Source organism: Labrus mixtus, unplaced genomic scaffold (assembly GCF_963584025.1).
Source record: "Labrus mixtus unplaced genomic scaffold, fLabMix1.1 SCAFFOLD_57, whole genome shotgun sequence".
NCBI classification, from domain to species: domain Eukaryota; kingdom Metazoa; phylum Chordata; class Actinopteri; order Labriformes; family Labridae; genus Labrus; species Labrus mixtus.
This window is the reverse complement of record NW_026870208.1, coordinates 7378-33420: the sequence shown is the minus strand read 5'-3', so window position 1 is coordinate 33420 and position 26043 is coordinate 7378. Positions and strand designations below refer to the sequence as shown.

At 45.9% G+C, this 26043-nt stretch overlaps 2 protein-coding genes across 2 annotated transcripts; one reads left to right on the top strand and one right to left on the bottom strand.

Annotated features, from left to right (window-relative positions):
- Positions 1-1187: 1187 nt before the first annotated feature.
- Positions 1188-24438, bottom strand: cmtm6 (CKLF-like MARVEL transmembrane domain containing 6). The gene is made up of 5 exons (XM_061033900.1): positions 24296-24438; positions 22993-23113; positions 12549-12725; positions 4495-4593; positions 1188-2852 (listed from the first exon to the last, which is right to left on the bottom strand). Exons 2-5 carry the CDS (start codon positions 23104-23106, stop codon positions 2673-2675), a joined length of 570 nt encoding a protein of 189 aa, XP_060889883.1. The 5' UTR covers positions 23107-23113; positions 24296-24438; the 3' UTR covers positions 1188-2672.
- zgc:158320 (uncharacterized protein LOC780837 homolog) lies at positions 5207-8519 on the top strand. Its single transcript, XM_061033899.1, has 3 exons — positions 5207-5690; positions 7178-8175; positions 8461-8519. Exons 1-2 carry the CDS (start codon positions 5268-5270, stop codon positions 7517-7519), a joined length of 765 nt encoding a protein of 254 aa, XP_060889882.1. The 5' UTR covers positions 5207-5267; the 3' UTR covers positions 7520-8175; positions 8461-8519.
- Positions 24439-26043: the final 1605 nt, after the last annotated feature.

Genomic DNA, 26043 nt, shown 5'->3' with positions numbered 1-26043 from the left:
TGCTCCAAGAGAATGTTGCCTCTGCATTATATCTTGTTCATCACGCTGTTGGCTGCTGAGACAAAGCTGTTGTGGTACCTCTTTGTTTTGCAGGGTGGTACTTTATACGTACCTGACGGGAGAAGCTGGAATATATTATTTAAGGAGTGGGATTCATCTTTTAAAAAGGAGCCGGATATCCTCTGTAACTGTTTAATGTACAGGGATTCTGTGTTTAGCTGTGACTCTCCGATCAGCCTGCTGGACCATTTTACAATTTGATTCGGACCGTTTTTGTTTTTAAGGGACAGGTTCCCAAACCAGGACACCAAGCAAAATGATAAAACTCTCACTCATTAGATAACAAAAATCTATATTTCAAGAGTGTCCAGGTCCAGACAGGCAGCAGCAGTAAACATCACAACTAGCAGCCAAACATACAGATTAGGGCTGTCAGCGTTAACTAGTTAATCACTATTAACCCTGGTCTGAAATTAATATATTAAATGGTTTTTTATCATGATTACTTTCATGTTATTTTGTCCCTTCAGGCTCTCCGTAGATACTCGTCCTCAGTGTCTCCCTGTAGTCTCAGTGATGTAAAAGAACACTGCTGCATCTTTGAATGTCTCATTTCACTTTAACAAACTCTCAGACAGTAATATCCACCTGATGACATCACACATTGACCTTATGACATCACACCTTGACCTTATGACATCACACACTGACCTTATGACATCACACATTGACCTGATGACATCACACACTGACCTCATGACATCACACATTGACCTTATGACATCACACACTGACCTCATGACATCACACATTGACCTCATGACATCACACACTGACCTCATGACATCACACATTGACCTCATGACATCACACATTGAACTTTGTTACCGTTCCTTTGAGCTGTTTGACCTCACTTTGGGATCCCTAACCACTTCCTGTTTCTGTGCTTAACCTCATGTCTTAACTTTCCATCTACAGGAAGGGCCTTACTTTATTTCAAAATAAAAGCACACAGCAAGTAAAGTACTCTCAGCTTAAAGGAGCAATATGTAACTGTGACACCTAGTGTTTAAAATGGGTACTGCAGTCTAAATTCAAAACATTGCAGAGGGCTGTCCCCCCCCCCCCCCCTCCTCCTCCGAATCGATGTAGAGGCAGTTTCCTGAAACTTCAAACAAACGAGCCCATTTATTCCTTGAAAATCTGTTTATTAAACGACAGGATGATAAAATGATCAGATATCAAACATGCTCACAGACAAAGTGAGATCTGTTATAAACTGTAATGGGTGTTAAAGGTGTAGAAAACAGGCACACGATAGAAGAGATCATGAACATATAGATTTATATATCTACCACAGGCTTTTTATTTCTACATAATAAACTTTACTGTCTCGAACGTTTGAAGGTAAAAAATACTGGAATATAAAAAAAAACATATCTGGGATCATCTGACAGAACGTTCTTCCAGTGTGCTCTGATTGGTTAGGAAAATGATCTGTGATTGTCAAGTTATTATTCATTCATTCATCAGTCTGTGAGAAGGTTTGAATCTGTGACGGCCATCGTTCAGGTTTTAAGCCTTCTGCACTCAGACGGATCTGTCTCCGTTTCATAAAACATCAACGTCCCACTTCTCCATCTCGTGACTGTTCCCATTCATTTGAATATCTTGCAGCAGATTTCACTCATTGGACGTTTTGATTTTTACGCCTTAATGACGTCATTTAATCAGAAAAGTAGAAACATGAGACCTCTGAGAAGTCTTGCAGTCCGCTTCATGTCCTGGGCATCAAAATAAAAACATGGATTAAAATAATCATGATCGTTGTCTTTGGAGGCCGAGGGGAACGTGTTCTTCAACATGCGTTCACCTGCAAATAAAATGAAAGCTTGGTGGGTTTTCTACAGAGCGCCGGAAGTCCCAAAAAACAAAACAGAAAACATCTTGTGGGAAATGACATGCAGGAAAGGAGTCACTGGTCGGATTTGAACCCGATGCTTGGAGGACTCGAGCCTCCGATGACTGTCCCTTCTCCCCCACAGACCAATCAGGATCAAGAATTTGGCGGGACTTCTGATTTCAGGTTGGTCGACAACAATGAGGAGACGCTGGCTGAGACGTTGGAAATGTTTGAACTTTGAACCCAAAAAACCTCTAAAAATAAAACGTTGATATTTACAGACTGTGGCGCTCGCTGCCGGCACAAAGAGCGCCGTTAATAAACACTAACCGCTCATGTTCAGGCTTCATTTCCTTCACACAAATTAAATTAAAAACAAAGTGATTAAGACGTTTGAATCAGCGGGACAGAAGACGTCTCTACTGAGGTAAGACGAGATGTAAAAAGAACGACCCTTTAAGAAATTTAAAACCTGAAAATACGTCAAACATAAGAAACAGACTTCCTGTTTTGAAACAATGTGTGCGTTCTCTCTTAAAACTCAAACTGAGCTCGGGCGCTCTGCGCTGTGATTGGTTATATTTTTCATGTACTGATCAGTGCAGCACGTGGCGTGGAAGGATAAACAGGATATGAAACGACTTAATAAACCAGGTCAGCTGTCGGCCGCAGAAGCTCCGCCCCTCGTCGTCATCTTAAAGGAATAGTGCGCAAAATAATCTCTGACCTCGGCGTGCAGCGTACGAATGCACACGGGGGAACGTTTAAATCAGACCTCTTCTGGCCCGTTGGGCGCCGGCGCCAGTTTCTCCGTCTCTGGAGCGTTGGCTGGCACAGCGACGCCGTTACTGGGCTCCGGCTTCCCGTCCTTTTTAAAGGGAAACCCACGATTTTTCAGGAACAGGCCGAAGTCGAGGAGATACGCCAAGGACGCCATGAAGCCGAACGCCTGGAGGAGGAGACGAGAAAGAAATGATAAGAAACTGGAGACTTAAGGAGACAGGAGAGGAAAGGAGGAAGTAAAGAAGGAGGAGGAGGTAGGAGAGGACAGGAGGAGGTAGGAGATGATAGGATAAGACATGAGAGGACAGGAGGAGGTAGGAGAGGACAGAAGGACACAGGAGGAGGAAGGAGAGGACAGGAGGAGGTAGGAGAGGACAGGAGGAGGTAGGAGAGGACAGGAGGAGGTAGAAGAGGACAGGAGGAGGTAGAAGAGGATAGGAGAGGACAGGAGGAGGCAGGAAAGGACAGTAGGAGGTAGGAGAGGACAGAAGGACACAGGAGGAGGAAGGAGAGGACAGGAGGAGGTAGGAGAGGACAGGAGGAGGTAGGAGAGGACAGGAGGAGGTAGAAGAGGACAGGAGGAGGTAGAAGAGGATAGGAGAGGACAGGAGGAGGCAGGAAAGGACAGTAGGAGGTAGGAGAGTACAGGAGGATGTAGGAGAGGACATGAGGAGGTAGGAGAGGACAAGAGGAGGTAGGAGATGATAGGAGAAGACATGAGAGGACAGGAGGAGGTAGGAGAGGACAGAAGGACACAGGAGGAGGAAGGAGAGGACAGGAGGAGACAGGAGAGGACAGGAGGAGGTAGGAAAGGATAGGAGAGGACAGGAGGAGGTAGGAGATGATAGGAGAAGACATGAGAGGACAGGAGGAGGTAGGAGAGGACAGAAGGACACAGGAGGAGGAAGGAGAGGACAGGAGGAGACAGGAGAGGACAGGAGGAGGTAGGAGATGATAGGAGAAGACATGAGAGGACAGGAGGAGACAGGAGAGGACAGGAGGAGACAGGAGGAGGTAGGAGAGGACAGTAGGAGGTAGGAGAGTACAGGAGGATGTAGGAGAGGACAGGAGGAGGTAGGAGAGTACAGGAGGATGTAGGAGAGGACAGGAGGAGGTAGGAGAGGACAGGAGGAGGTAGAAGAGGACAGGAGGAGGTAGAAGAGGACAGGAGAGGACAGGAGGAGGCAGGAAAGGACAGTAGGAGGTAGGAGAGTACAGGAGGATGTAGGAGAGGACAGGAGGAGGTAGGAGAGGATAGGAGAAGACATGAGAGGACAGGAGGAGACAGGAGAGGACAAGAGGAGGTAGGAGATGATAGGAGAAGACAGGAGGAGGCAGGAGAGGACAGGAGGAGGTAGGAGAGGACAGGAGGATGTAGGAGAGGACAGGAGGAGGTAGGAGAGGACAGGAGGATGTAGGAGAGGATAGGAGAAGATAGGAGAGGACAGGACGAGGCAGGAAAGGACAGTAGAAGGTAGGAGAGTACAGGAGGATGTAGGAGAGGACAGGAGGAGGTAGGAGAGGACAGGAGAGGACAGGAGGAGACAGGAGAGGACAGGAGGAGGTAGGAGAGGACATGAGAGGACAGGAGGAGGTAGGAGAGGACAGGAGGAGACAGGAGAGGACAGGAGGAGACAGGAGAGGACAGGAGGAGGTAGGAGAGGACATGAGAGGACAGGAGGAGGTAGGAGAGGACAGGAGGAGACGGGAGGAGGAAGGAGAGGACAGGAGGAGGCAGGAGAGGACAGGAGGAGGTTAGGGTGTAGGAGAGGTGAGTAGTGTCAGTCAGTGTGTTGATGTTTACTCACCACAGCAGTTTTCTCCATCGACGTGTTTCCGTTTTCTGCGGCAAAAACGATGGAGGCGATGAGGAAGAACACGGCGATGCCACCAGTGTACACAAAGTCCTGGAGACGGAAGAGAAGGAGGAGCTTCACATTTCATGTAAACTGACACAGAATGAGCGTGATCTAAAAACTCTTACTAACATCCAAATAATCAGTGAGTATGTTCTTCTTCTTCTCTCTAGTTCTTGACTAAAACAGCTTTTATACAGAAGGGGAGGAGCCGGCCGTCCCGTCCATGTAAACACGGCTCTGACAACAACACAGCCAGCGGGACTCGAGCTTCTCCCTCAGTGTAGACAGTCATGACTCAGAGACACATTTACACAGGACAGACTTTATGATTTATTTATGTGGAACATGTCGATCATTCTTCCTTTAAAGTGTAGCTGACCAATTTAAATATTGCCTTGCCTGAGATTGAGCAGCACCTGTGTGACATTTTTCAGGATGATTTACAAATGAATACAAAGAACAAATTACCAAATGAAAAAATAACACAAAGTACTTAAAAAAAAAAGATATAACATATATATAAAAGAGTAATTTGCAGTTTTTTTGTCCTCTATCTATTCACAGTCTAAAAACACAAACTTCATAGTACAGCCTGTAGGTGGCAGCAGTAGGCTTCGCAGCACACATCCTGCCGGAATATCATGAGTAGAAGAAGAAAAGACCCAGAAGCTAAACGCAGTTCGGCTAACGGTCGTAGTAATCATGTAAATAAAGTTATTTTTATGGTGAATTTTAAATATTTCACAGTCTTGACTCTTTGCCTCGCGTGTTGTAGCGGCGCAGGGATGCCGTGGAGGTGCTGTGTCCCCGGATGTAAAGGCTACGATGAGGCGAAGTCGATGGGGGTCGTGTTTCACGGGTTACCGACCAGAGACCCTCCGCGCTGCAGAGTGTGGCTCAAAGCGATCCAAAACCCCCGGTTCGACGAGGACACACCTGTCTCCAGGTACAGCGGAGTGAGGGTCTGCAGCCTGCACTTTAAACCCGAAGACTACGAGGAGGACTTCAGGGCCAAGATACTGAACATCCCGCCGAAGCCGACGCTGAAGAGCGGCGCAGTGCCGTCAGTGTTCCCCGGGAGAGAGCGCGCTGAGCCCGGCTGCACAGGTGCATCTGCTCCCGCCACGAAGAGGAGGAGAACACAGGTGAAGGCTCCCCACGGGTCCTAATGCCGGTTTATTCAGTCACAGTGACTTTATTACTTCAGTCTGAGTTGGTGAAAACACATTTCAAATATTTAAATAGGAAACATTCAGGTTCAGACTTTCATCAGGGGCGGATATGAAGAGTCTCGAGGGGGGCCCAGGTCCCTAAAGCAAGGGCCCAGGTCCCTAAAGCAGGGGCCCAGGTCCCTAAAGCAAGGGCCCAGGTCCCTAAAGCAGGGGCCACGTCCCTAAAGCAAGGGCCCAGGTCCCTAAAGCAGGGGCCCAGGTCCCTAAAGCAAGGGCCCAGGTCCCTAAAGCAGGGCCCAGGTCCCTAAAGCAGGGGCCCAGGTCCCTAAAGCAAGGGCCCAGGTCCCTAAAGCAGGGGCCACGTCCCTAAAGCAAGGGCCCAGGTCCCTAAAGCAGGGGCCCAGGTCCCTAAAGCAAGGGCCCAGGTCCCTAAAGCAGGGGCCACGTCCCTAAAGCAAGGGCCCAGGTCCCTAAAGCAAGGGCCCAGGTCCCTAAAGCAAGGGCCCAGGTCCCTAAAGCAGGGGCCCAGGTCCCTAAAGCAAGGGCCCAGGTCCCTAAAGCAGGGGCCACGTCCCTAAAGCAAGGGCCCAGGTCCCTAAAGCAAGGGCCCAGGTCCCTAAAGCAAGGGCCCAGGTCCCTAAAGCAGGGGCCCCTCCAAAGCAATGATATCTTCAAACATTACTATAGCAGATATAATTTCTATAGGGTGAGAGAGTGAAGTCAAACTCCCTCTGGGTTTGTTGTTCTCAGCTCTTCGTTAGCACTGACAGGGCGACGCTTCCTGCAGCTTCTTTATGTTTCACTCAGAGGCTCATGGTGCATTCATGTGGTGTCGGACAAATCGGAAAAGAGAGTTTCCTAGTTGTAAAAAAAAGTCGGAACAACAACTCAACAACTCAGGAGAGAATACGGCGCCCGACTTCCCGACTCGTCGTCACATGAGGGGAAAAATATGTTTTGTTAATGTCAACATACTTTTTAAATAATTCAGGGGCGGAGCTTAGAGAGGCATAAAGGCGATGTACAATTCAAGGAAAACAAACAAACTGTCCAAACTGAAGAAATATTTTTGAAGTAAGAACACAAATATGAGAAAACAAGATTCTTCTCAATGTTGATTTTCTGTTTTTTTTGTGACGCCATTATACCTCTAGTCACAGCATCCCTGAGTGGGCGGGGCCGTCTCTCTTCCCCCACATGGAGGCGGGGCTAACAGTAAGGGAGGGAGGGGTTTCACATGAATCATGTTTGAGCCTTTGAGTAAAACAAAAGCTGCTGAAGGAAGCATTTCAAGTCTTTAAAGTACACTCAAGAAAAGAAGTAGACGTCGGCACCATTATGTGAAGCAGAAGCGACCATATATGGACGTGAGGGCGGAGCTTAAGATGGAGAGGGTTTATAAGGTTATGAATGATTCTGTCAGTGACAGTCTTGTTGGATATGTGGTGTTTTGTTGGCAGGCGTCCTCTGGAGCAGCAGCGGGCTCCTCCCAGCCTCCTCCTCTTCCTCCTCCAGCGTCAGAGGAGAGTTTCTGCATCGTGGTGTCGGTGGATCCTCTCCACTCAGAACCAGAACTCAACTCTGCGTCCGAAGAGTCCGATGAAGACATGGACAAGGACTGCGCCGTGGTGTACACCCGCAGCCTGATGGAGCTGTTCAGGAGGTGTCAGACGTGCGGCCAGCCCGTCGATCAGAAGCAGGTGTTTCACTCAGGTGCACAGGTGAGCGTGAAGTGGAGCTGTCATGGCGGACACTCAGGTGTGTGGAAGTCGTCACCTCGACTGAGAGACGGGGTGCAATGAGACGCTCACTCCTGCTTCTTTACGCAGGGCCGATGTTAACGGTTTGAGGAGAAGAAGAACTTTGTTTAAAGAGACGGAGACGCTTCCTGTCAGCACAGCACACCTGGTGGACGCCATCAGCTCACCTGGTGGACGCCGTCAGCTCACCTGGTGGACGCCGTCAGCTCACCTGGTGGACGTGATAGGCACAGCACACCTGGTGGACGCCATCAGCTCACCTGGTGGACGCCGTCAGCTCACCTGGTGGACGTGGTAGGCACAGCACACCTGGTGGACGCCGTCAGCTCACCTGGTGGACGCCGTCAGCTCACCTGGTGGACGTGGTAGGCACAGCACACCCGGTGGACGCCGTCAGCTCACCCGGTGGACGCCGTCAGCTCACCCAGTGGACGCCGTCAGCTCACCTGGTGGACGTGGTAGGCACAGCACACCCGGTGGACACCGTCAGCTCACCCGGTGGACGCCGTCAGCTCACCCAGTGGACGCCGTCAGCTCACCTGGTGGACGTGGTAGGCACAGCACACCCGGTGGACACCGTCAGCTCACCCGGTGGACGCCGTCAGCTCACCCAGTGGACGCCGTCAGCTCACCTGGTGGACGCTGTCAGCACACCTTCATGTTGGACTCCACGTCGGGGACGGTCCACACTGCTGCAGGTCAGTGGAAACTTTCAGACGTTATTCCAACACATGTGACCTCGACCAGCAGCTCCAGAGGGAAGAAAAACTTTCCTGAAAGTATTTTCCCGTTAAGCATTTCATACGAAATGTTTTTTTTGTTTTTTTAACTTCAAAACTTTGATACAACGTATTTTAAAAAACGATTCAAACTCTGTTATCTGACTGAAGCTCGATGAGATCTAAAGATGTTGAGTCATGTTTTTAAAAAGCTGCCAAAACTCGGATTCATTAGCTCGTCGGTAAACATATTCTCTTCCTCAGGTGTCTCCCGGTCGTCATGACTACCATCAACCCTGAGTGATGGAGAGGAGGAGCAGAAGGTTCAAGGAGCTGGAGAATAAATCTGTTATTGAAGGTCCCCGGTCAGCATGTCCACAGGAGGAGGTGTGGAACAGGTTGAATCTTCACCACAGAAACACGCTCAGACTGAAGACGCTCTGCAGAGACACTCGTCACAGTTTGGCTCCGATCACAGATCACAGTCACTTTTTGGATCGGTGGAATCTGAACTGTTGGTATTTCAGTCTAATCGAACAAACTAGTTTGGATGTTAATGTTTAACAATGCAACTTGTTCAAATTAAACTGTGAAACCTCTTCAGCAATTGAAAATGTAAAAAAAAAAGTTTGCTATTAATAGAAGAAAAATATCGATTGGAATCAATAAGATATCGCCATGCAAAATATCCTCTAAAACATAGAATCAAAAAGTACAGAAACTTCACAAACTGCATGTGTTGGAGTGCAGGACAGGAAGGAATCCATCCACAGATTGGAGGTTATCTACTGCACGCTTGTCTTAATTTAATTGAAAGGGGACATAATCTGAAAAACTCTTCTCTTCTTCAGTGTTTCTGAACATCTATCTGTGTAACCTGAGAGTCTACTGACCCACAACATGTGAAATAAACCATCCAGTCCTTTGTTTGTGGTCTGCATAAGTCTTACAACACAGAGAAGCTCTGTTTCTAATGTGCTCTCCTTGTGATGTCACAGTGGGATTCTGGTAAAAACAAATCCCCTCCCCTGATATCTCCACCTTGGACTCCAAAAGATGGAGAGGACTGTTTGAAAAGGTGGAGGAGGGGACTGTTAGAAAAGGTGGAGGAGGAGGACTGTTTGAAAAGGTGGAGGAGGGGACTGTTAGAAAAGGTGGAGGAGGGGACTGTTAGAAAAGGTGGAGGAGGGGACTGTTAGAAAAGGTGGAGGAGGAGGACTGTTTGAAAAGGTGGAGGAGGAGGACTGTTTGAAAAGGTGGAGGAGAGGACTGTTTGAAAAGGTGGAGGAGGGGACTGTTTGAAAAGGTGGAGGAGCAGGACTGTTTGAAAAGGTGGAGGAGGAGGACTGTTTGAAAAGGTGGAGGAGGGGACTGTTTGAAAAGGTGGAGGAGAGGACTGTTTGAAAAGGTGGAGGAGGTGGAGGAGGAGGACTGTTTGAAAAGGTGGAGGAGGGGACTGTTTGAAAAGGTGGAGGAGGGGACTGTTAGAAAAGGTGGAGGAGGAGGTCTGTTTGAAAAGGTGGAGGAGGGGACTGTTAGAAAAGGTGGAGGAGGAGGACTGTTTGAAAAGGTGGAGGAGGGGACTGTTAGAAAAGGTGGAGGAGGGGACTGTTAGAAAAGGTGGAGGAGGAGGACTGTTTGAAAAGGTGGAGGAGGGGACTGTTAGAAAAGGTGGAGGAGGAGGACTGTTTGAAAAGGTGGAGGAGGAGGACTGTTTGAAAAGGTGGAGGAGAGGACTGTTTGAAAAGGTGGAGGAGGGGACTGTTTGAAAAGGTGGAGGAGGTGGAGGAGGAGGACTGTTTGAAAAGGTGGAGGAGGGGACTGTTTGAAAAGGTGGAGGAGAGGACTGTTTGAAAAGGTGGAGGAGGTGGAGGAGGAGGACTGTTTGAAAAGGTGGAGGAGGGGACTGTTTGAAAAGGTGGAGGAGGGGACTGTTAGAAAAGGTGGAGGAGGAGGTCTGTTTGAAAAGGTGGAGGAGGGGACTGTTTGAAAAGGTGGAGGAGGAGGACTGTTTGAAAAGGTGGAGGAGAGGACTGTTTGAAAAGGTGGAGGAGGGGACTGTTAGAAAAGGTGGAGGAGGGGACTGTTTGAAAAGGTGGAGGAGGAGGACTGTTTGAAAAGGTGGAGGAGGGGACTGTTTGAAAAGGTGGAGGAGGAGGTCTGTTTGAAAAGGTGGAGGAGGAGGACTGTTTGAAAAGGTGGAGGAGGGGACTGTTAGAAAAGGTGGAGGAGGGGACTGTTTGAAATGGTGGAGGAGGAGGACTGTTTGAAAAGGTGGAGGAGGGGACTGTTAGAAAAGGTGGAGGAGGTGGAGGACTGCTTGAAAAGGTGGAGGAGGGGACTGTTAGAAAAGGTGGAGGAGGAGGTCTGCTTGAAAAGGTGGAGGAGGGGACTGTTTGAAAAGGTGGAGGAGGAGGACTGTTTGAAAAGGTGGAGGAGGGGACTGTTTGAAAAGGTGGAGGAGGGGACTTAGAAAAGGTGGAGGAGGGGACTGTTAGAAAAGGTGGAGGAGGGGACTGTTAGAAAAGGTGGAGGAGGGGACTGTTAGAAAAGGTGGAGGAGGGGACTGTTTGAAAAGGTGGAGGAGAGGACTGTTTGAAAAGGTGGAGGAGAGGACTGTTTGAAAAGGTGGAGGAGGGGACTGTTTGAAAAGGTGGAGGAGAGGACTGTTAGAAAAGGTGGAGGAGAGGACTGTTTGAAAAGGTGGAGGAGAGGACTGTTTGAAAAGGTGGAGGAGAGGACTGTTTGAAAAGGTGGAGGAGAGGACTGTTTGAAAAGGTGGAGGAGAGGACTGTTTGAAAAGGTGGAGGAGAGGACTGTTTGAAAAGGTGGAGGAGGGGACTGTTTGAAAAGGTGGCAGAGAGGACTGTTTGAAAAGGTGGAGGAGGGGACTGTTTGAAAAGGTGGAGGAGAGGACTGTTTGAAAAGGTGGAGGAGGGGACTGTTTGAAAAGGTGGAGGAGATGTCCTTTTTGTACCATTTAGAAAGTCTGCAGGAGTTCGTCTGGAACTTCTGGTAAATAAAAACTCATCAGAATTGTTGTTGTCTAAGAGTTATTGTTTGTTACTGTGGTATCTATCTTTTGATTGTTACTAGAATCATATTGAGTTTAAAGTTCTGTTTTCCAGACCGCTCTAATCTGACGGGGTCAACATCCCGCTGTGAGAGGCGTGTTTGAAAGAGTCACGGTGAACTTGAGCCTGTATAACGCCATTCGAGTCTTCTGACCACTCAAAGCGCTTTGACACCGCAGGTCACACCTAAACATTCACACACAAAGTCAGCAGGTAAATGCAGGGGTGCAAACTCATCAGGGATGAAAAAGGTTTTTTAAATATCAGCTTTAAAATGTGAATTTACAGAAGATTTTATCATTCAGACAAAAGAAGCAAACAAAAAGAAAAACACAATTGTTTGTTGATATCTATGTTCTGTTCTAACTTTTTGATAAAGCTTCAGTGAAACATGAAGACCCCCATGATGCTCCCAACCTTCAGTCCCTTTTTAGAAATGGGATGAATTTGCAGAACAGGTCTTACCATGTTCCACTAAGGGCTGATGTGAAGGACAGTCACTCTGCAGGTATCTCTCAGAGTCTGAGAGAACATCATCATACAGTCATCAAGTGTGACAATATTTTCTCTTCTATCATTAAATATGAAACATTATAATATATGAACCAGATGTTTTATCTCCTGCTGATTCTCATTAAGTTTATATTCTCTCTCTTATTACGTGTTGACCAGCTGTCACTTTAATGTTTCCTGAGATAATAATGAAGCAGAGAGCTGGCTGAAGTTACCTTCAGTTAGAACACATATCTCTCTCTCTCTTTACCTCTGGATACCAAACATTATGATCAGACAAGATGTTTAACTTTGAATCTTTCCACAGTGTTTTCACGGAGAAATAACGTGATGTAAATGAGCCATGTGCTGCACGTTGACTCATTGAATCAGGTTTCATGCTTCTTGTGGTCGGCGCGGCGATATTGCGCAATCGCGGCCGGCGAGAGGAGGGTCTGCGGAGGGTCTGAGGACCCAGCCGAGCACCTCCAAGATTTTGTACCGACGCGGACGGGTTCGCGCCGACAGCGTTGCAATGATTGGCTGCAGGGCCCGGAAGTACTTTATTCGTGGCGTGTTCACTGCAGTCAGTATGAAACGTGCTCGCCGGCCGCAAGAAGCATGAATCAGTCGCAGATTTACATTTACCCCCCCCCCCCCCCCTCCAAATGTTTTTATTGCAGATCTAAATGAATCACACAAATGACATATTTGGGATCCAAAAGGGTGAATTTCGCTGAAAGGTGACAGTTACACCCCTGGGTAAATGACACCTGGAGCTCTTACCAGGCACGGCCAGCAGGTGATGCCCACTCGGGAGTGCAGGTTTGTGGAGAGGAGGATGAGGAGCAGCAGGGTGAAGAGGAACGCCGTGCAGCTGATGAACTCAAAGAAGTAGAGCGCGGTGCAGTTGAAGCAGCTGTTCACCACCTCCTCCAGGATGAAGGCCACGAAGGAGAGCAGCTGACGGAGAGAGAGAGAGAGAGGGGCGTTCATTTCACCTGGAGAGACTCACTGATGATGTCACAGAATATCTAAACAGTTCATTTACTAAACTCAGAATGAAGTCAGACCTGACTGATGGACTTTAACACCTTCACACTGACGTTGTTCAAACTTTGATTTTTGACACCACGAGTTTGAAAACGATTAATTAACGTCATCAGACAGGTGAGCGGGAGAGGAAGAAACCCATGAAGAAGAGCAGACAAACTCCAGCACGCTGTCTCCACCACACAAAAATATTCCATTAGACCGTGTGCAGGAGTTTGTCTGCAAGTTTTCATCATTAAAAAAACAAACATCACCCAGCGCTGGATGTCTAGCAGCTGGAAATGAACGTTTTCACCTCCCTGCCTCTGTGACTCACAAATCTACCCGCCACATTATTTTAACGGGCAGCATGACGTTAAAGACGTTTAATATAAAATCTTTGTCTCGCTCATAAACAGAAAAAAAAAAAGGTTGATAGGAGTTGATTGTTTTTAAGCTGGTTAGAGTTTCCATCTCAGCCGTGTCCTCAGAGGAACCCTAACCCAGCTGTCTATAGGACTAACATTTCTGTTGCCATGGTAACAAACGGGCGTCATAAACCTTTAATTATTTACCAAAAGCTTGGAGACTTGATGTGACCCACCTGAAGCATTCAAATTCACACAAATCAAATGAAAGGTCACTTTTGCTCAATGTTGCTAAGTGCTACGCTCATGTTGGATTAACGCTGCGTCCATAGGCGTAGATTTTGGGGGGGAAGCAGGGGACCCTAACCCCCCAATATTTAGAAAAGGTAGATTTGTCCCCCTCAATTTTTTTAAAAATTTTTTTTTAAAAGGTTGAAAGAGAGAGAGGTAATGAAAAACATTTCGGAGGGCTCAAAACATTTATACATCATTCTGACCTGGAAATACGTTTCCCAATCATTTCAGACACCCCTATAGTGGACCATACCATCTTAACCTTGCCGCACAGTCACACGCGCGTGACTCTCGCTCACGCTTGGTCAATGGATCAGGTCCGGTCAGGTTAGGAGTCGTGGTCTTTATACAGTCTATGGTCGCGGGCGCAGACAGTGACAAGACAAAGTAAGAGCAACAGGTTGGTGTTTGCATGAGTGTCCCATTAACTGTCAACATGAGCAACAGGAGAGGAGCAGACATCCGGGACTTTTTTGGTGCTAAAAAAAAATAGTAAGATGAGAAATTAGCTGAAGTGTTATAGATGATAAGTCAGCTTGTATTTTCTGTGGTTGTCATGCAGGCTTAAGAAGAATAGTCTGGACTAATGGTGAGTTTTTTTATGTAGTTTTAAATTTTGGATACTAAGACTATAACAAGGTGTCATTCTCCAATTGATAGATTTGAGATGTTCATGATTCCTAAAAAAACATCCCAAAACACCTGTAATGTTTTGAATATGCAGAAAGTTATGAACAATACAGTTGAATAATTAATAGTAATTCAAAAATAATTATAATTTCCTATACATAGTAAAGAAATTTCCGCCATAAATTAATTCAGAAAAGGCACAAATTGTTGCATAAAAATTCACCAGAATGCAGGAAATGAAGTGTTTGACGCTCAAAATTCTCCAGATTCTCCTTTGTTGAATCCAAACCTACGCCCTTGGCTGCGTCTGTTACCTGCTTTTTTTTTTAAAGCGTCTCCAGGTCACACTTGTTATGAATTGGTGCTCTACAAATAACAGTGACGGCGTGACATTTGGACTGAGAGCAGACTTTGTTTAGATTTCTTTACAGATATAAATATCAGCATGTGGATAGATGTTTGGTGTCTCCAGCTTCTGTCCTCGTTGCCGTGGTGATGAACAGATATCGATATCATTTGATTTGTATCAAAGTTTAAAAGTCTGGTATCATGACGGCCGTACTGTAGAGCTCCTCCTGGTTGTGTTTTAATCAGAGAAACATTTCCACATCATTCTCTTCTGTTTTACACCTTTACTGTAAACTTAACAAAAGAGACAAAAACGATCCTAAAATAAAGTTTACAAAGTGCAAACAGCTCAGAGACATTTCTCTGCAGGCTGAACAGAGCGACCAGCGGGCCGGTTCAAAGTACAATTCAGACCAGTAAAAAAAAAACAGACTGTGTTTTATTAAGAGTGGATAAATCTCTCTCTCTCTCTTTGTGTGTGGGCGTTTGGGCGAGTCACCACACTAAGTCAACAGGAAGAGGAAGGAGGATGTTGGCCTCGTCCTGTTGGAGAGACACATCCCCCCTCACACTGAATCAATAATGGTACAATCCACAGTGAGGCCTCCATGCTGCTGTTTTCACGCAGATTACAAACAGAACACAACAAATATTTATAAGAACCAGGAACTGATGCAAACATGAAATGACAAATCACTGTTCTGGACTCCAGGGTGGTGATATGAGAATTTTAAAGGAGCAGTATGTAACTCTGACACCCAGTGTTTAATCCAAATTCTAAACATCATAGAGAGCTGTCTCCCCCCCCCCCTCTCTAGAGTCCATGCTCACTCAGGTCACCATGTGGTGGACTCTGAAGCTTCAGTGTTTATCCAGCTCTGCATGGGTCTGTAAACCTTTCTGTGTTCTAACCTCTCTCCATTTTTCAAAAGCATCTCCAATATTGATCCTAGTTTGAGCACGTTTCTGCTCGTGGAGCTTATTAGAAACATGCAGAGGCTTTTTAGGTCGGGTACAATCACTTCTATCTGAACCACTTCTCTTGCCCGCTTCCATCGCTGCAACACCTGTTGACCTGATAACTGCTCTCATATCTGACAAACAGAGGGGCGTCCAAAACGGCCGTGTGGGGGTGTCTTAAAAGCGCCTACCTTCTCTGGTCCAAACAAATCCAGAGCATTCAGGAGCAGAATCTAAAGTTAGAAGGAGGACATACTGACTGCTGCATTGTTGTCAGAGAAGCCAGCACTTCAACATGTTTCCTTAATGATCAGATAGTAAGATACCTTTATCATCTCACTCTCTACACAGCTCACTGATTGGACCTTTATCATCTCACTCTCTACACAGCTCACTGATTGGTCCTTTATCATCTCACTCTCTACACAGCTCACTGATTGGACCTTTATCATCTCACTCTCTACACAGCTCACTGATTGGACCTTTATCATCTCACTCTCTACACAGCTCACTGATTGGTCCTTTATCATCTCACTCTCTACACAGCTCACTGATTGGTCCTTTATCATCTCTCTCTCTACACAGCTCACTGATTGGTCCTTTATCATCTCACTCTCTACACAGCTCACTGATTGGTCCTTTATCATCTCACTCTCTACACAGCTCACTGATTGGTCCTTTATCATCTCACTCTCTACACAGCTCACTGATTGGTCCTTTATCATCTCACTCTCTACACAGCTCACTGATTGGTCCTTTATCATCTCTCTCTCTACACAGCTCACTGATTGGTCCTTTATCATCTCACTCTCTACACAGCTCACTGATTGGTCCTTTATCATCTCACTCTCTACACAGCTCACTGATTGGTCCTTTATCATCTCTCTCTCTACACAGCTCACTGATTGGTCCTTTATCATCTCACTCTCTACACAGCTCACTGATTGGTCCTTTATCATCTCACTCTCTACACAGCTCACTGATTGGTCCTTTATCATCTCTCTCTCTACACAGCTCACTGATTGGTCCTTTATCATCTCACTCTCTACACAGCTCACTGATTGGTCCTTTATCATCTCACTCTCTACACAGCTCACTGATTGGTCCTTTATCATCTCACTCTCTACACAGCTCACTGATTGGTCCTTTATCATCTCTCTCTCTACACAGCTCACTGATTGGTCCTTTATCATCTCACTCTCTACACAGCTCACTGATTGGTCCTTTATCATCTCACTCTCTACACAGCTCACTGATTGGTCCTTTATCATCTCTCTCTCTACACAGCTCACTGATTGGTCCTTTATCATCTCACTCTCTACACAGCTCACTGATTGGTCCTTTAACTGAGTCACATGTTAATTGATTGTTGAATTGATTATTAATACTTTTATTAGATCTTACCTGATCTTTTTTTTATGTACTTGACATTTATTTTTATATGTGATTACATTTATACATAAGAGGTCTAAAAATATCATGAATGGGAATATAACAATAAATTCAAACAATGAATATTTTTGTATCATTTTACGAGGTCACTAAATAAAAATAATTATGATTAATAATGATTGAAAATAAAACTAAACATTTTTTTAATGAAATTAGATTTAAAAAGCCGGAAGACATAACAGAACTATGTTTATTTTTCAAAATAAGATAGTTATTAGTCTCTTATTTTTGAGTGGTGAACAAACACAGACTTCTGTAGAGACTTCAGGACGGAGAACATTTAGTGTCGTTCTCTGTGTCTGCTGTGTATTTTTGTGGTAAACCAAACTCCAGACTACGCCTCCGTTACATCACCGAGGTTTAAAGCAGGAATATTCTCTGTTTGAGATGTTTGGTTATAAAAAGTCTGTGTTTCCTTCAGACAAAGACCAACCCTGAACCACAGAGCTCAGATCAGACGTCTGACATCTGTGCTCTCTCTCTTCATGAACCACTCGTCCTGAACTCATGGAGCTGCTGCTGTTTGTTCTAGAACACGGTTCAAGTCTCTCTGAGTGAGTTTAGCAACACTTTGTAAACCTCTCTGTCACTTAAATGATCAACAAGTCACCCTGCAGGAGTTTCTCTGCATGTTTCATCATTAAAACAGATAAATGATCCAACACTAGGTGCCTAGGACTTCTAATTTGGTTGCCATGGTATCAGACAGGTATCGATTATGTTTGACTGTACTAAAGCCCGACCGATTTATCAGCCGGCCGATACCAGCATATCCAGTGACTATCGGTATCGGCTAATTTTATATCAAATATCTGATATTACAGATTTATTCAGTCAAATAGCATTTCATTTGAGTTTGATTGTATTACACTAGCAGTTCTGTCACCAGCAGAGGGCGCTATATGGATTACAACAAACATCATCATCACTCTCCAGAGTGTCGAGCGGTGATGCACGTTCATGCTCAGTTACTTTCCAGTTGAGTGACCATCAAATGTGTGAATCTATATCTATTTCTACAGATAGAACATAGATATAAGAAAGATATCGGCCAATATAACGGTTTCTGATTTTTTCTCTCCCCAATATTGATATCGGTATCGTCCCCAAAATCCCATATCAGACAGTGACGACCCTGTATACGAGGACACAGCTTGTTTTCTTTATGTACAGGTTTAAGGTAAAGCAAAATATTTCACACAATTATCGTCTGTGTGTTAAACTCCTCTCAGATACATTTCAACCTCGTGTTGGTCATTAACACCCGACTGTCAGAAGATCCACTCCACATGATCAAGTCACTCCCTGACCCCTAACACACGGACTGCTGACCGCTGAGTCACATGGACAGAAGGTCTGTAACATCTACAGCGGGTAAACAGACTGTAACGTCTGCAGCAGGTAAACAGACTGTAAAGTCTGCAGCAGGTAAACAGACTGTAACGTCTGCAGGTAAACAGACTGTAACGTCTGCAGCAGGTAAACAGACTGTAACGTCTGCAGCAGGTAAACAGACTGTAACGTCTGCAGCAGGTAAACAGGCTGTAACGTCTGCAGGTAAACAGACTGTAACGTCTGCAGCGGGTAAACAGACTGTAACGTCTGCAGCGGGTAAACAGACTGTAACGTCTGCAGGTAAACAGACTGTAACGTCTGCAGCGGGTAAACAGACTGTAACGTCTGCAGCAGGTAAACAGACTGTAACGTCTGCAGGTAAACAGACTGTAACGTCTGCAGCAGGTAAACAGACTGTAACGTCTGCAGGTAAACAGACTGTAACGTCTGCAGCAGGTAAACAGACTGTAACGTCTGCAGGTAAACAGACTGTAACGTCTGCAGCGGGTAAACAGACTGTAACGTCTGCAGGTAAACAGACTGTAACAGACTGTAACGTCTGCAGGTAAACAGACTGTAACGTCTGCAGCGGGTAAACAGACTGTAACAGACTGTAACGTCTGCAGCAGGTAAACAGACTGTAACAGACTGTAACGTCTGCAGCAGGTAAACAGACTGTAACGTCTGCAGCGGGTAAACAGACTGTAACGTCTGCAGCGGGTAAACAGACTGTAACGTCTGCAGCGGGTAAACAGACTGTAACGTCTGCAGCGGGTAAACAGACTGTAACGTCTGCAGCAGGTAAACAGGCTGTAACGTCTGCAGCAGGTAAACAGACTGTAACGTCTGCAGCAGGTAAACAGACTGTAACGTCTGCAGCGGGTAAACAGACTGTAACAGACTGTAACGTCTGCAGCGGGTAAACAGACTGTAACAGACTGTAACGTCTGCAGCGGGTAAACAGACTGTAACGTCTGCAGCGGGTAAACAGACTGTAACAGACTGTAACGTCTGCAGTGGGTAAACAGACTGTAACGTCTGCAGGTAAACAGACTGTAACGTCTGCAGGTAAACAGACTGTAACGTCTGCAGGTAAACAGACTGTAACATCTGCAGGTAAACAGACTGTAACGTCTGCAGGTAAACAGACTGTAACGTCTGCAGTGGGTAAACAGACTGTAACGTCTGCAGGTAAACAGACTGTAACGTCTGCAGCAGGTAAACAGACTGTAACGTCTGCAGCAGGTAAACAGATTGTAACGTCTGCAGCGGGTAAACAGACTGTAACAGACTGTAACGTCTGCAGCGGGTAAACAGACTGTAACGTCTGCAGCAGGTAAACAGACTGTAACGTCTGCAGGTAAACAGACTGTAACGTCTGCAGCGGGTAAACAGACTGTAACGTCTGCAGTTAAACAGACTGTAACGTCTGCAGGTAAACAGACTGTAACGTCTGCAACAGGTAAACAGTCTGTAACGTCTACAGCGGGTAAACAGACTGTAACGTCTGCAGCAGGTAAACAGACTGTAACGTCTGCAGGTAAACAGACTGTAACGTCTGCAGGTAAACAGACTGTAACGTCTGCAACAGGTAAACAGTCTGTAACGTCTACAGCGGGTAAACAGGCTGTAACGTCTGCAACAGGTAAACAGACTGTAACGTCTGCAGGTAAACAGACTGTAACGTCTGCAGCAGGTAAACAGACTGTAACGTCTGCAGCGGGTAAACAGACTGTAACGTCTGCAGGTAAACAGACTGTAAAGTCTACAGCGGGTAAACAGACTGTAACGTCTGCAGCAGGTAAACAGGCTGTAACGTCTGCAAGTAAACAGACTGTAACATCTGCAGCGGGTAAACAGACTGTAACGTCTGCAGCAGGTAAACAGACTGTAACGTCTGCAGCGGGTAAACAGACTGTAACGTCTGCAGGTAAACAGACTGTAAAGTCTACAGCGGGTAAACAGACTGTAACGTCTGCAGCAGGTAAACAGGCTGTAACGTCTGCAAGTAAACAGACTGTAACATCTGCAGCGGGTAAACAGACTGTAACGTCTGCAGCAGGTAAACAGACTGTAACGTCTGCAGGTAAACAGACTGTAACGTCTGCAGCAGGTAAACAGACTGTAACGTCTGCAGCGGGTAAACAGACTGTAACGTCTGCAGCAGGTAAACAGACTGTAACGTCTGCAGGGGGTAAACAGTCTGTAACGTCTGCAGCAGGTAAACAGACTGTAACGTCTGCAGCGGGTAAACAGGCTGTAACGTCTGCAGCAGGTAAACAGACTGTAACGTCTGCAGCAGGTAAACAGACTGTAACGTCTGCAGCAGGTAAACAGACTGTAACGTCTGCAGCGGGTAAACAGGCTGTAACGTCTGCAGCGGGTAAACAGACTGTAACGTCTGCAGCAGGTAAACAGACTGTAACGTCTGCAGCAGGTAAACAGGCTGTAACGTCTGCAGCAGGTAAACAGACTGTAACGTCTGCAGCGGGTAAACAGACTGTAACGTCTGCAGATAAACAGACTGTAACGTCTGCAGCAGGTAAACAGGCTGTAACGTCTGCAGATAAACAGGCTGTAACGTCTGCAGATAAACAGACTGTAACGTCTGCAGCGGGTAAACAGGCTGTAACGTCTGCAGCAGGTAAACAGACTGTAACGTCTGCAGCAGGTAAACAGACTGTAACGTCTGCAGCAGGTAAACAGACTGTAACGTCTGCAGGTAAACAGACTGTAACGTCTGCAGCAGGTAAACAGGCTGTAACGTCTGCAGCGGGTAAACAGGCTGTAACGTCTGCAGCAGGTAAACAGACTGTAACGTCTGCAGCAGGTAAACAGACTGTAACGTCTGCAGGTAAACAGACTGTAACGCCTGCAGGTAAACAGACTGTAACGTCTGCAGCAGGTAAACAGACTGTAACGTCTGCAGCAGGTAAACAGACTGTAACGTCTGCAGGTAAACAGACTGTAACGTCTGCAGGTAAACAGACTGTAACGTCTGCAGCAGGTAAACAGGTTGTGAGTGCACTACTCAGGTGGAAGGTTTCAGGTGCTGTTTTAAATGTTCTCACAAGTTTTCAGGAGTGAAAAGAGACAGAAAACGTCTCCTCCTGTTAATGCAGCAAAACATTCTAAACTTCCTCCCTGACGGTCTGTCAGTCATCAGAAGGAACAGAACATCAGGAGTACAGATGGAGTTTCATAATAAGACCACTGAGGCCAGCATCCTCCCCCCCACACACACACACACACACACACACACAAACATCCTCTTTTACAGCCTCCATCCCGTCAGTCCATCTGTTCGTGTTGCAACAGCAGCCCTGAGATCTGCTAACGACAGCGCTGCAGAACTTTCACTTCCACATCTGTAGCCCCAGAGGAGGAAGATGGAGGGGTCACACACACACAAACACACACTTTCATTCATGACAAAAACACCCACACAGCTTCTTGAAATGCTCACTGAAGAAGCACATGTGGATTCAAAGGTCTCATATTTTAAGAAGAGGAGGGTTTACATTTTGAAACAGGCTACATTTACCTGAAGCAGAGATAAATAAAATATGTGTTCCTGTTGCTTTAAGAGGTAACGGTGAGTATTTAGGTCTAAATTAAAGTGTGGTCAATGTCGCTTTAAATTAGGATGGGCCATGTTTCTTTTTGCTAACTCAGGAAAGCCTTCCTCTTAACCCCCCCTTATGGGCGGCCTTGTGTGCAGGTAGGACGCTGCTACAGGAAAGAATAAAACGTTACAGGAATATGTTTTATTTGCCTGATGTAGTCACAGGGAGAAGCACTACTGAGCATGTGCAGAGGGACACAGGAAGTAAACATGGGATTTGACTTCCAGCTCGTGTTCGGACCTCTCTGCGGTTTTCTCTTTTACAGCTTTAGGGAGGTTTTCTCAGGAACATTGAGCGGTGACTGACGCAGTAAAATAAAGTTTATTTTAAACAGTTTCCTCTGATAACTCATGACACACACACCGTGTTGACTGACCACAGACTGAGCCGCCCACCCGCTGAGAGCGCTCTGCAGTGAGGGACGACTTCCGTCTGTCAAAACAAGTCTGATATTTAATAAAAGTCAAAGTGACCCGAGGTCTGACTCTTTGTTCTGAGCTCACAGTGTGTGTGTGTGTGTGTGTTTGTGTGTGTTTGTGAGTAAAAGCTGCGTGACGCTGGTGTTTTGGTTCAGACCGATTCGTCCGGTTTGTCGACTTTCTGTTCGACCTGCAGAGACGTGCAGCGGATCAACCGTCTGAACTGGAGCTGAATGAAAGTCTTCAAAATAAAAGCTCTGTAAAATAAAAAACCACTGAGGGGTTAAAATCGTCCGGGGCTGTAGGGGCTCCACACTTCATCCAACATGTGAGGAGAGACTCTCTGGAGCCGTTACCATGACGACCATTTGAGTGTTGTTGTCTTTAAGTCGTCCTGTCTCGCTCCACTCAGGGAGGAAGGTTTGTTTTAACTCACATGTCACGCCGTCAGAGTAAAGCTGCAGAAAGCTTCTCTCCACATTCAAACACTAAACGAGAGCTAACTGCACCGAGCACTTTCTGAATATCTTCACAGATATATGCTTTTTGAATCGGCCCTCCAAGTGATAAAAGGATCTCTATGGTGGATCGGGGTTAGCTTAGCATCAATAACGATGATTCACTTTCTGACTGTGTGGAGAGATAATGTTTTATAAATGCAAATCACATCGATATGTTTTGTGTCAGTGAGATCTCACATGGATCTACCCCTTTACGTCAGGAAGCTCTCTGACGTGTGAAAAGTGCAGAGGGTCCTTGAACTCACCACTTGGCAGATCTTGATCACAAAGTGGACCTTATCCAGGTGTTCCGATGGAACAATGAAGCACGAGGATTTGGGGTCCGAGATCGTGGTGGGGGCGTAAACTCCAGAGGTCATGACGGCGCTGCAGAGAGAGAGAGAGAGAGAGAGAGAGAGAGTTACACACTGAAAGGACACATGAGCAGAGGCTGATGTATGAGATAAAATGATGGTTTGATTTGGATATCTTTATTTGATATGGACAGATCTAGAGTTGTCACAATACCAGAATTTTTTACTTGGATAGAAATCTCATGGAAATCTAATGATATGGATACAAGTTTTACAACCAGGGTAACAAAAATAGAAGTCTTAAGAATCTGATGTAAATAATCTCTTGGTTTTATAATTATGAAAAACTGCAGACAAACTCTTTCACGCTGTCTACATTTATACAAAAACATTTGCCACGATTTGATAGCGAAATGTTGGATCAACGTGGAGCTGAAGATGTCAGAGGAGGAAGGAGCTCCTCTTCTTCTTCATGTTATCTGGACGTTTTCAGGTTCATTTGAGGTCTTCAGGGTGTTCCCCTCACATGAGGTGAGTGAAGAGTGAAAGTGAAAACACGCGTGCGCAGGTAACGTGCAAACACTGATAATCATTTATTGCACTTATAAAACAGACAAAGGGACAGCAGATCAACCTTCATCGGGTGGACTTTGTAACTGTTTTTATGGCGATTAAGACACACAAGACTTCATTTAAAGGTTATCAGATTTTATATTTCATATATTTTACAAACACATGGAAACCTTGCAGAGCATTACCTGCAGGGTCACTATCAGCTTTAGGGATTTCTACTTCATTCGGCATGTGTTTCGTCCTCCATACTGCTTTTTATCTCATCTATATAGCGAGTCACTCAAACCCCGTCCCGCCTTCAACCGCTGCATGTTTACGGTTAAGACTTGTAGGGGAAAACCCCGGAATACATGGAAAGTGTAACAGAGGTCAAGTAAACGATCGTTTCTGTGTGTTATATTCAAGCCGAATTGAAGAACGGATGTGTTTTGTGAATACATTTTGATTTTAATCGGATAAATAATCGCTGTTCTGAAGATAAGACCTCAAATGAATAAATTCACTGGATTTTAAAAGGAGTCTGGCGCGCGGCGCTTCCTCCGTGGGAGAGAACGCGCTCCTCTCGGGGGCTCGTCATCAGCAGTTAACGATGGCCTAAAATCTGCCAAAGTTCCCGCTAAAACAGACATAAATTTACCGTAAAACATCAAAACAACGCGAAAGTTTGAGCACTAAAACTCACCGTTCAGGTTTCTTCCGGTTTTAAGAGAAATAAAGTTTCCAGCTGCGAAGTTGAACTCTCTCTCTCTCTCTCCCTGCTTTGTGTCTCTGCTGCTGAACCGAGTTACAACTTCCGCATTGACTCACGTTATACTAAACACAAGTAACTTCCGGTTTAACTTATCAAAATAAAAGCTCATTTTGGTAGCCGATGATTGGAGAAGGGTTTTTCACTTTCTGCGGTCGGATTTTGATTTCATTGTTTTTCTAACCTGTGCTACAAGAATTAGCTTTTATTTTTTTCATTCCTAAAGTGGAAATTATTTAAATTAACTTTTTCCTTTAGTTTCAAACCTATGGAAGAGGATTAGTACGACATGGAGCCCCTGTTATTCCAGAAAGTTAAAAAATATATATATCTTGTGCGCACAAGTAAAAAAATATCTCAGTTTTTAAATAGGTTTATATTAAAGGTTAAAAGCAGAATCAATCTCAAAATTACCCAAAAGCCACACTGACTGTAAATCTTAATGTTTGAACCCTGAGTGATTTCCCCCTCTCAGAACATTGCATTCAAGGCGTTTGATCGTTTGTTGTAGCAAACGGAGGGTTCAGGCTGGACGTAGAACTGTTACAACCAGAGACTGTAAAATCTGAATGTTTGAAGCCTGAGTGGCGTCCCCCGTCTGTCCCTGCAGGGGGCGCTGGAGTTCCATCGATGGCGGTCTCCATGCTGGAAATGCTGTCTCAGTCTAACTTTCAGTCAACCTAACGACAGGCTGAGAGCTGGAGCTGAGGCGGGTTTTAAACCTCCTGACAAACCGTTACACCGCGCCCACCTGTCAATCAGGTCAGCTACACGCCTTATTGTGAATAACTCTTATCCTTCATCAAATCAAAACTGATGAGTCATCAAAACATTCACCCCCCGTACAGTGTGTGTCCATCGAGACATGAGCTAATCACACCTATTTGGTTTTTTGAACCAGGCTGTAAACATGTTAATCTCTGCTGTAAAAACAGGCTTTTTAGAATGGGTGTGTATGTGACTTCCTGTGCTTCTGCAGCCAGCCTCTAGTGGACACTCCAGGAACTGCAGGATGTTACACTTCAGCCTCTAGTGGACACTCCAGGAACTGCAGGATGTTACACTTCAGCCTCTAGTGGACACTCCAGGAACTGCAGGATGTTACACTTCAGCCTCTAGTGGACACTCCAGGAACTGCAGGATGTTACACTTCAGCCTCTAGTGGACACTCCAGGAACTGCAGGATGTTACACTTCAGCCTCTAGTGGACACTCCAGGAACTGCAGGATTTTACACTTCAGCCTCTAGTGGACACTCCAGGAACTGCAGGATGTTACACTTCAGCCTCTAGTGGACACTCCAGGAACTGCAGGATTTTACACTTCAGCCTCTAGTGGACACTCCAGGAACTGCAGGATTTTACACTTCAGCCTCTAGTGGACACTCCAGGAACTGCAGGATGTTACACTTCAGCCTCTAGTGGACACTCCAGGAACTGCAGGATGTTACACTTCAGCCTCTAGTGGACACTCCAGGAACTGCAGGATTTTACACTTCAGCCTCTAGTGGACACTCCAGGAACTGCCGGATGTTACACTTCAGCATCAGCTTCATTTTCAACACTGGAGGATGGTGCTTTCTAAAACAACTAGAACCCCCTCCATCTTTGCCACAGTTTGTACAGTCCACCAGGAAGTCCGGCATAAATGCTGCTCGGGTGATCCAAGTTCCCGAGTTGGGAA

What these genes read in the sequence shown, in the direction of transcription:
- zgc:158320 (XM_061033899.1), top strand. Translation starts at nt 5,268, where the DNA reads ATGGTGAATTTTAAATATTTCACAGTCTTGACTCTTTGCCTCGCGTGT. An exon ending in CGAAGAGGAGGAGAACACAG is followed by an intron (nt 5,691 to 7,177) that starts GTGAAGGCTCCC and finishes TTTTGTTGGCAG; the next exon opens with GCGTCCTCTGGAGCAGCAGC.
- cmtm6 (XM_061033900.1), bottom strand. Translation starts at nt 23,106, where the DNA reads ATGACCTCTGGAGTTTACGCCCCCACCACGATCTCGGACCCCAAATCC. An exon ending in TGATCAAGATCTGCCAAGTG is followed by an intron (nt 12,726 to 22,992) that starts GTGAGTTCAAGG and finishes TCTCTCCGTCAG; the next exon opens with CTGCTCTCCTTCGTGGCCTT. An exon ending in TCACCTGCTGGCCGTGCCTG is followed by an intron (nt 4,594 to 12,548) that starts GTAAGAGCTCCA and finishes TTCCGTCTCCAG; the next exon opens with GACTTTGTGTACACTGGTGG.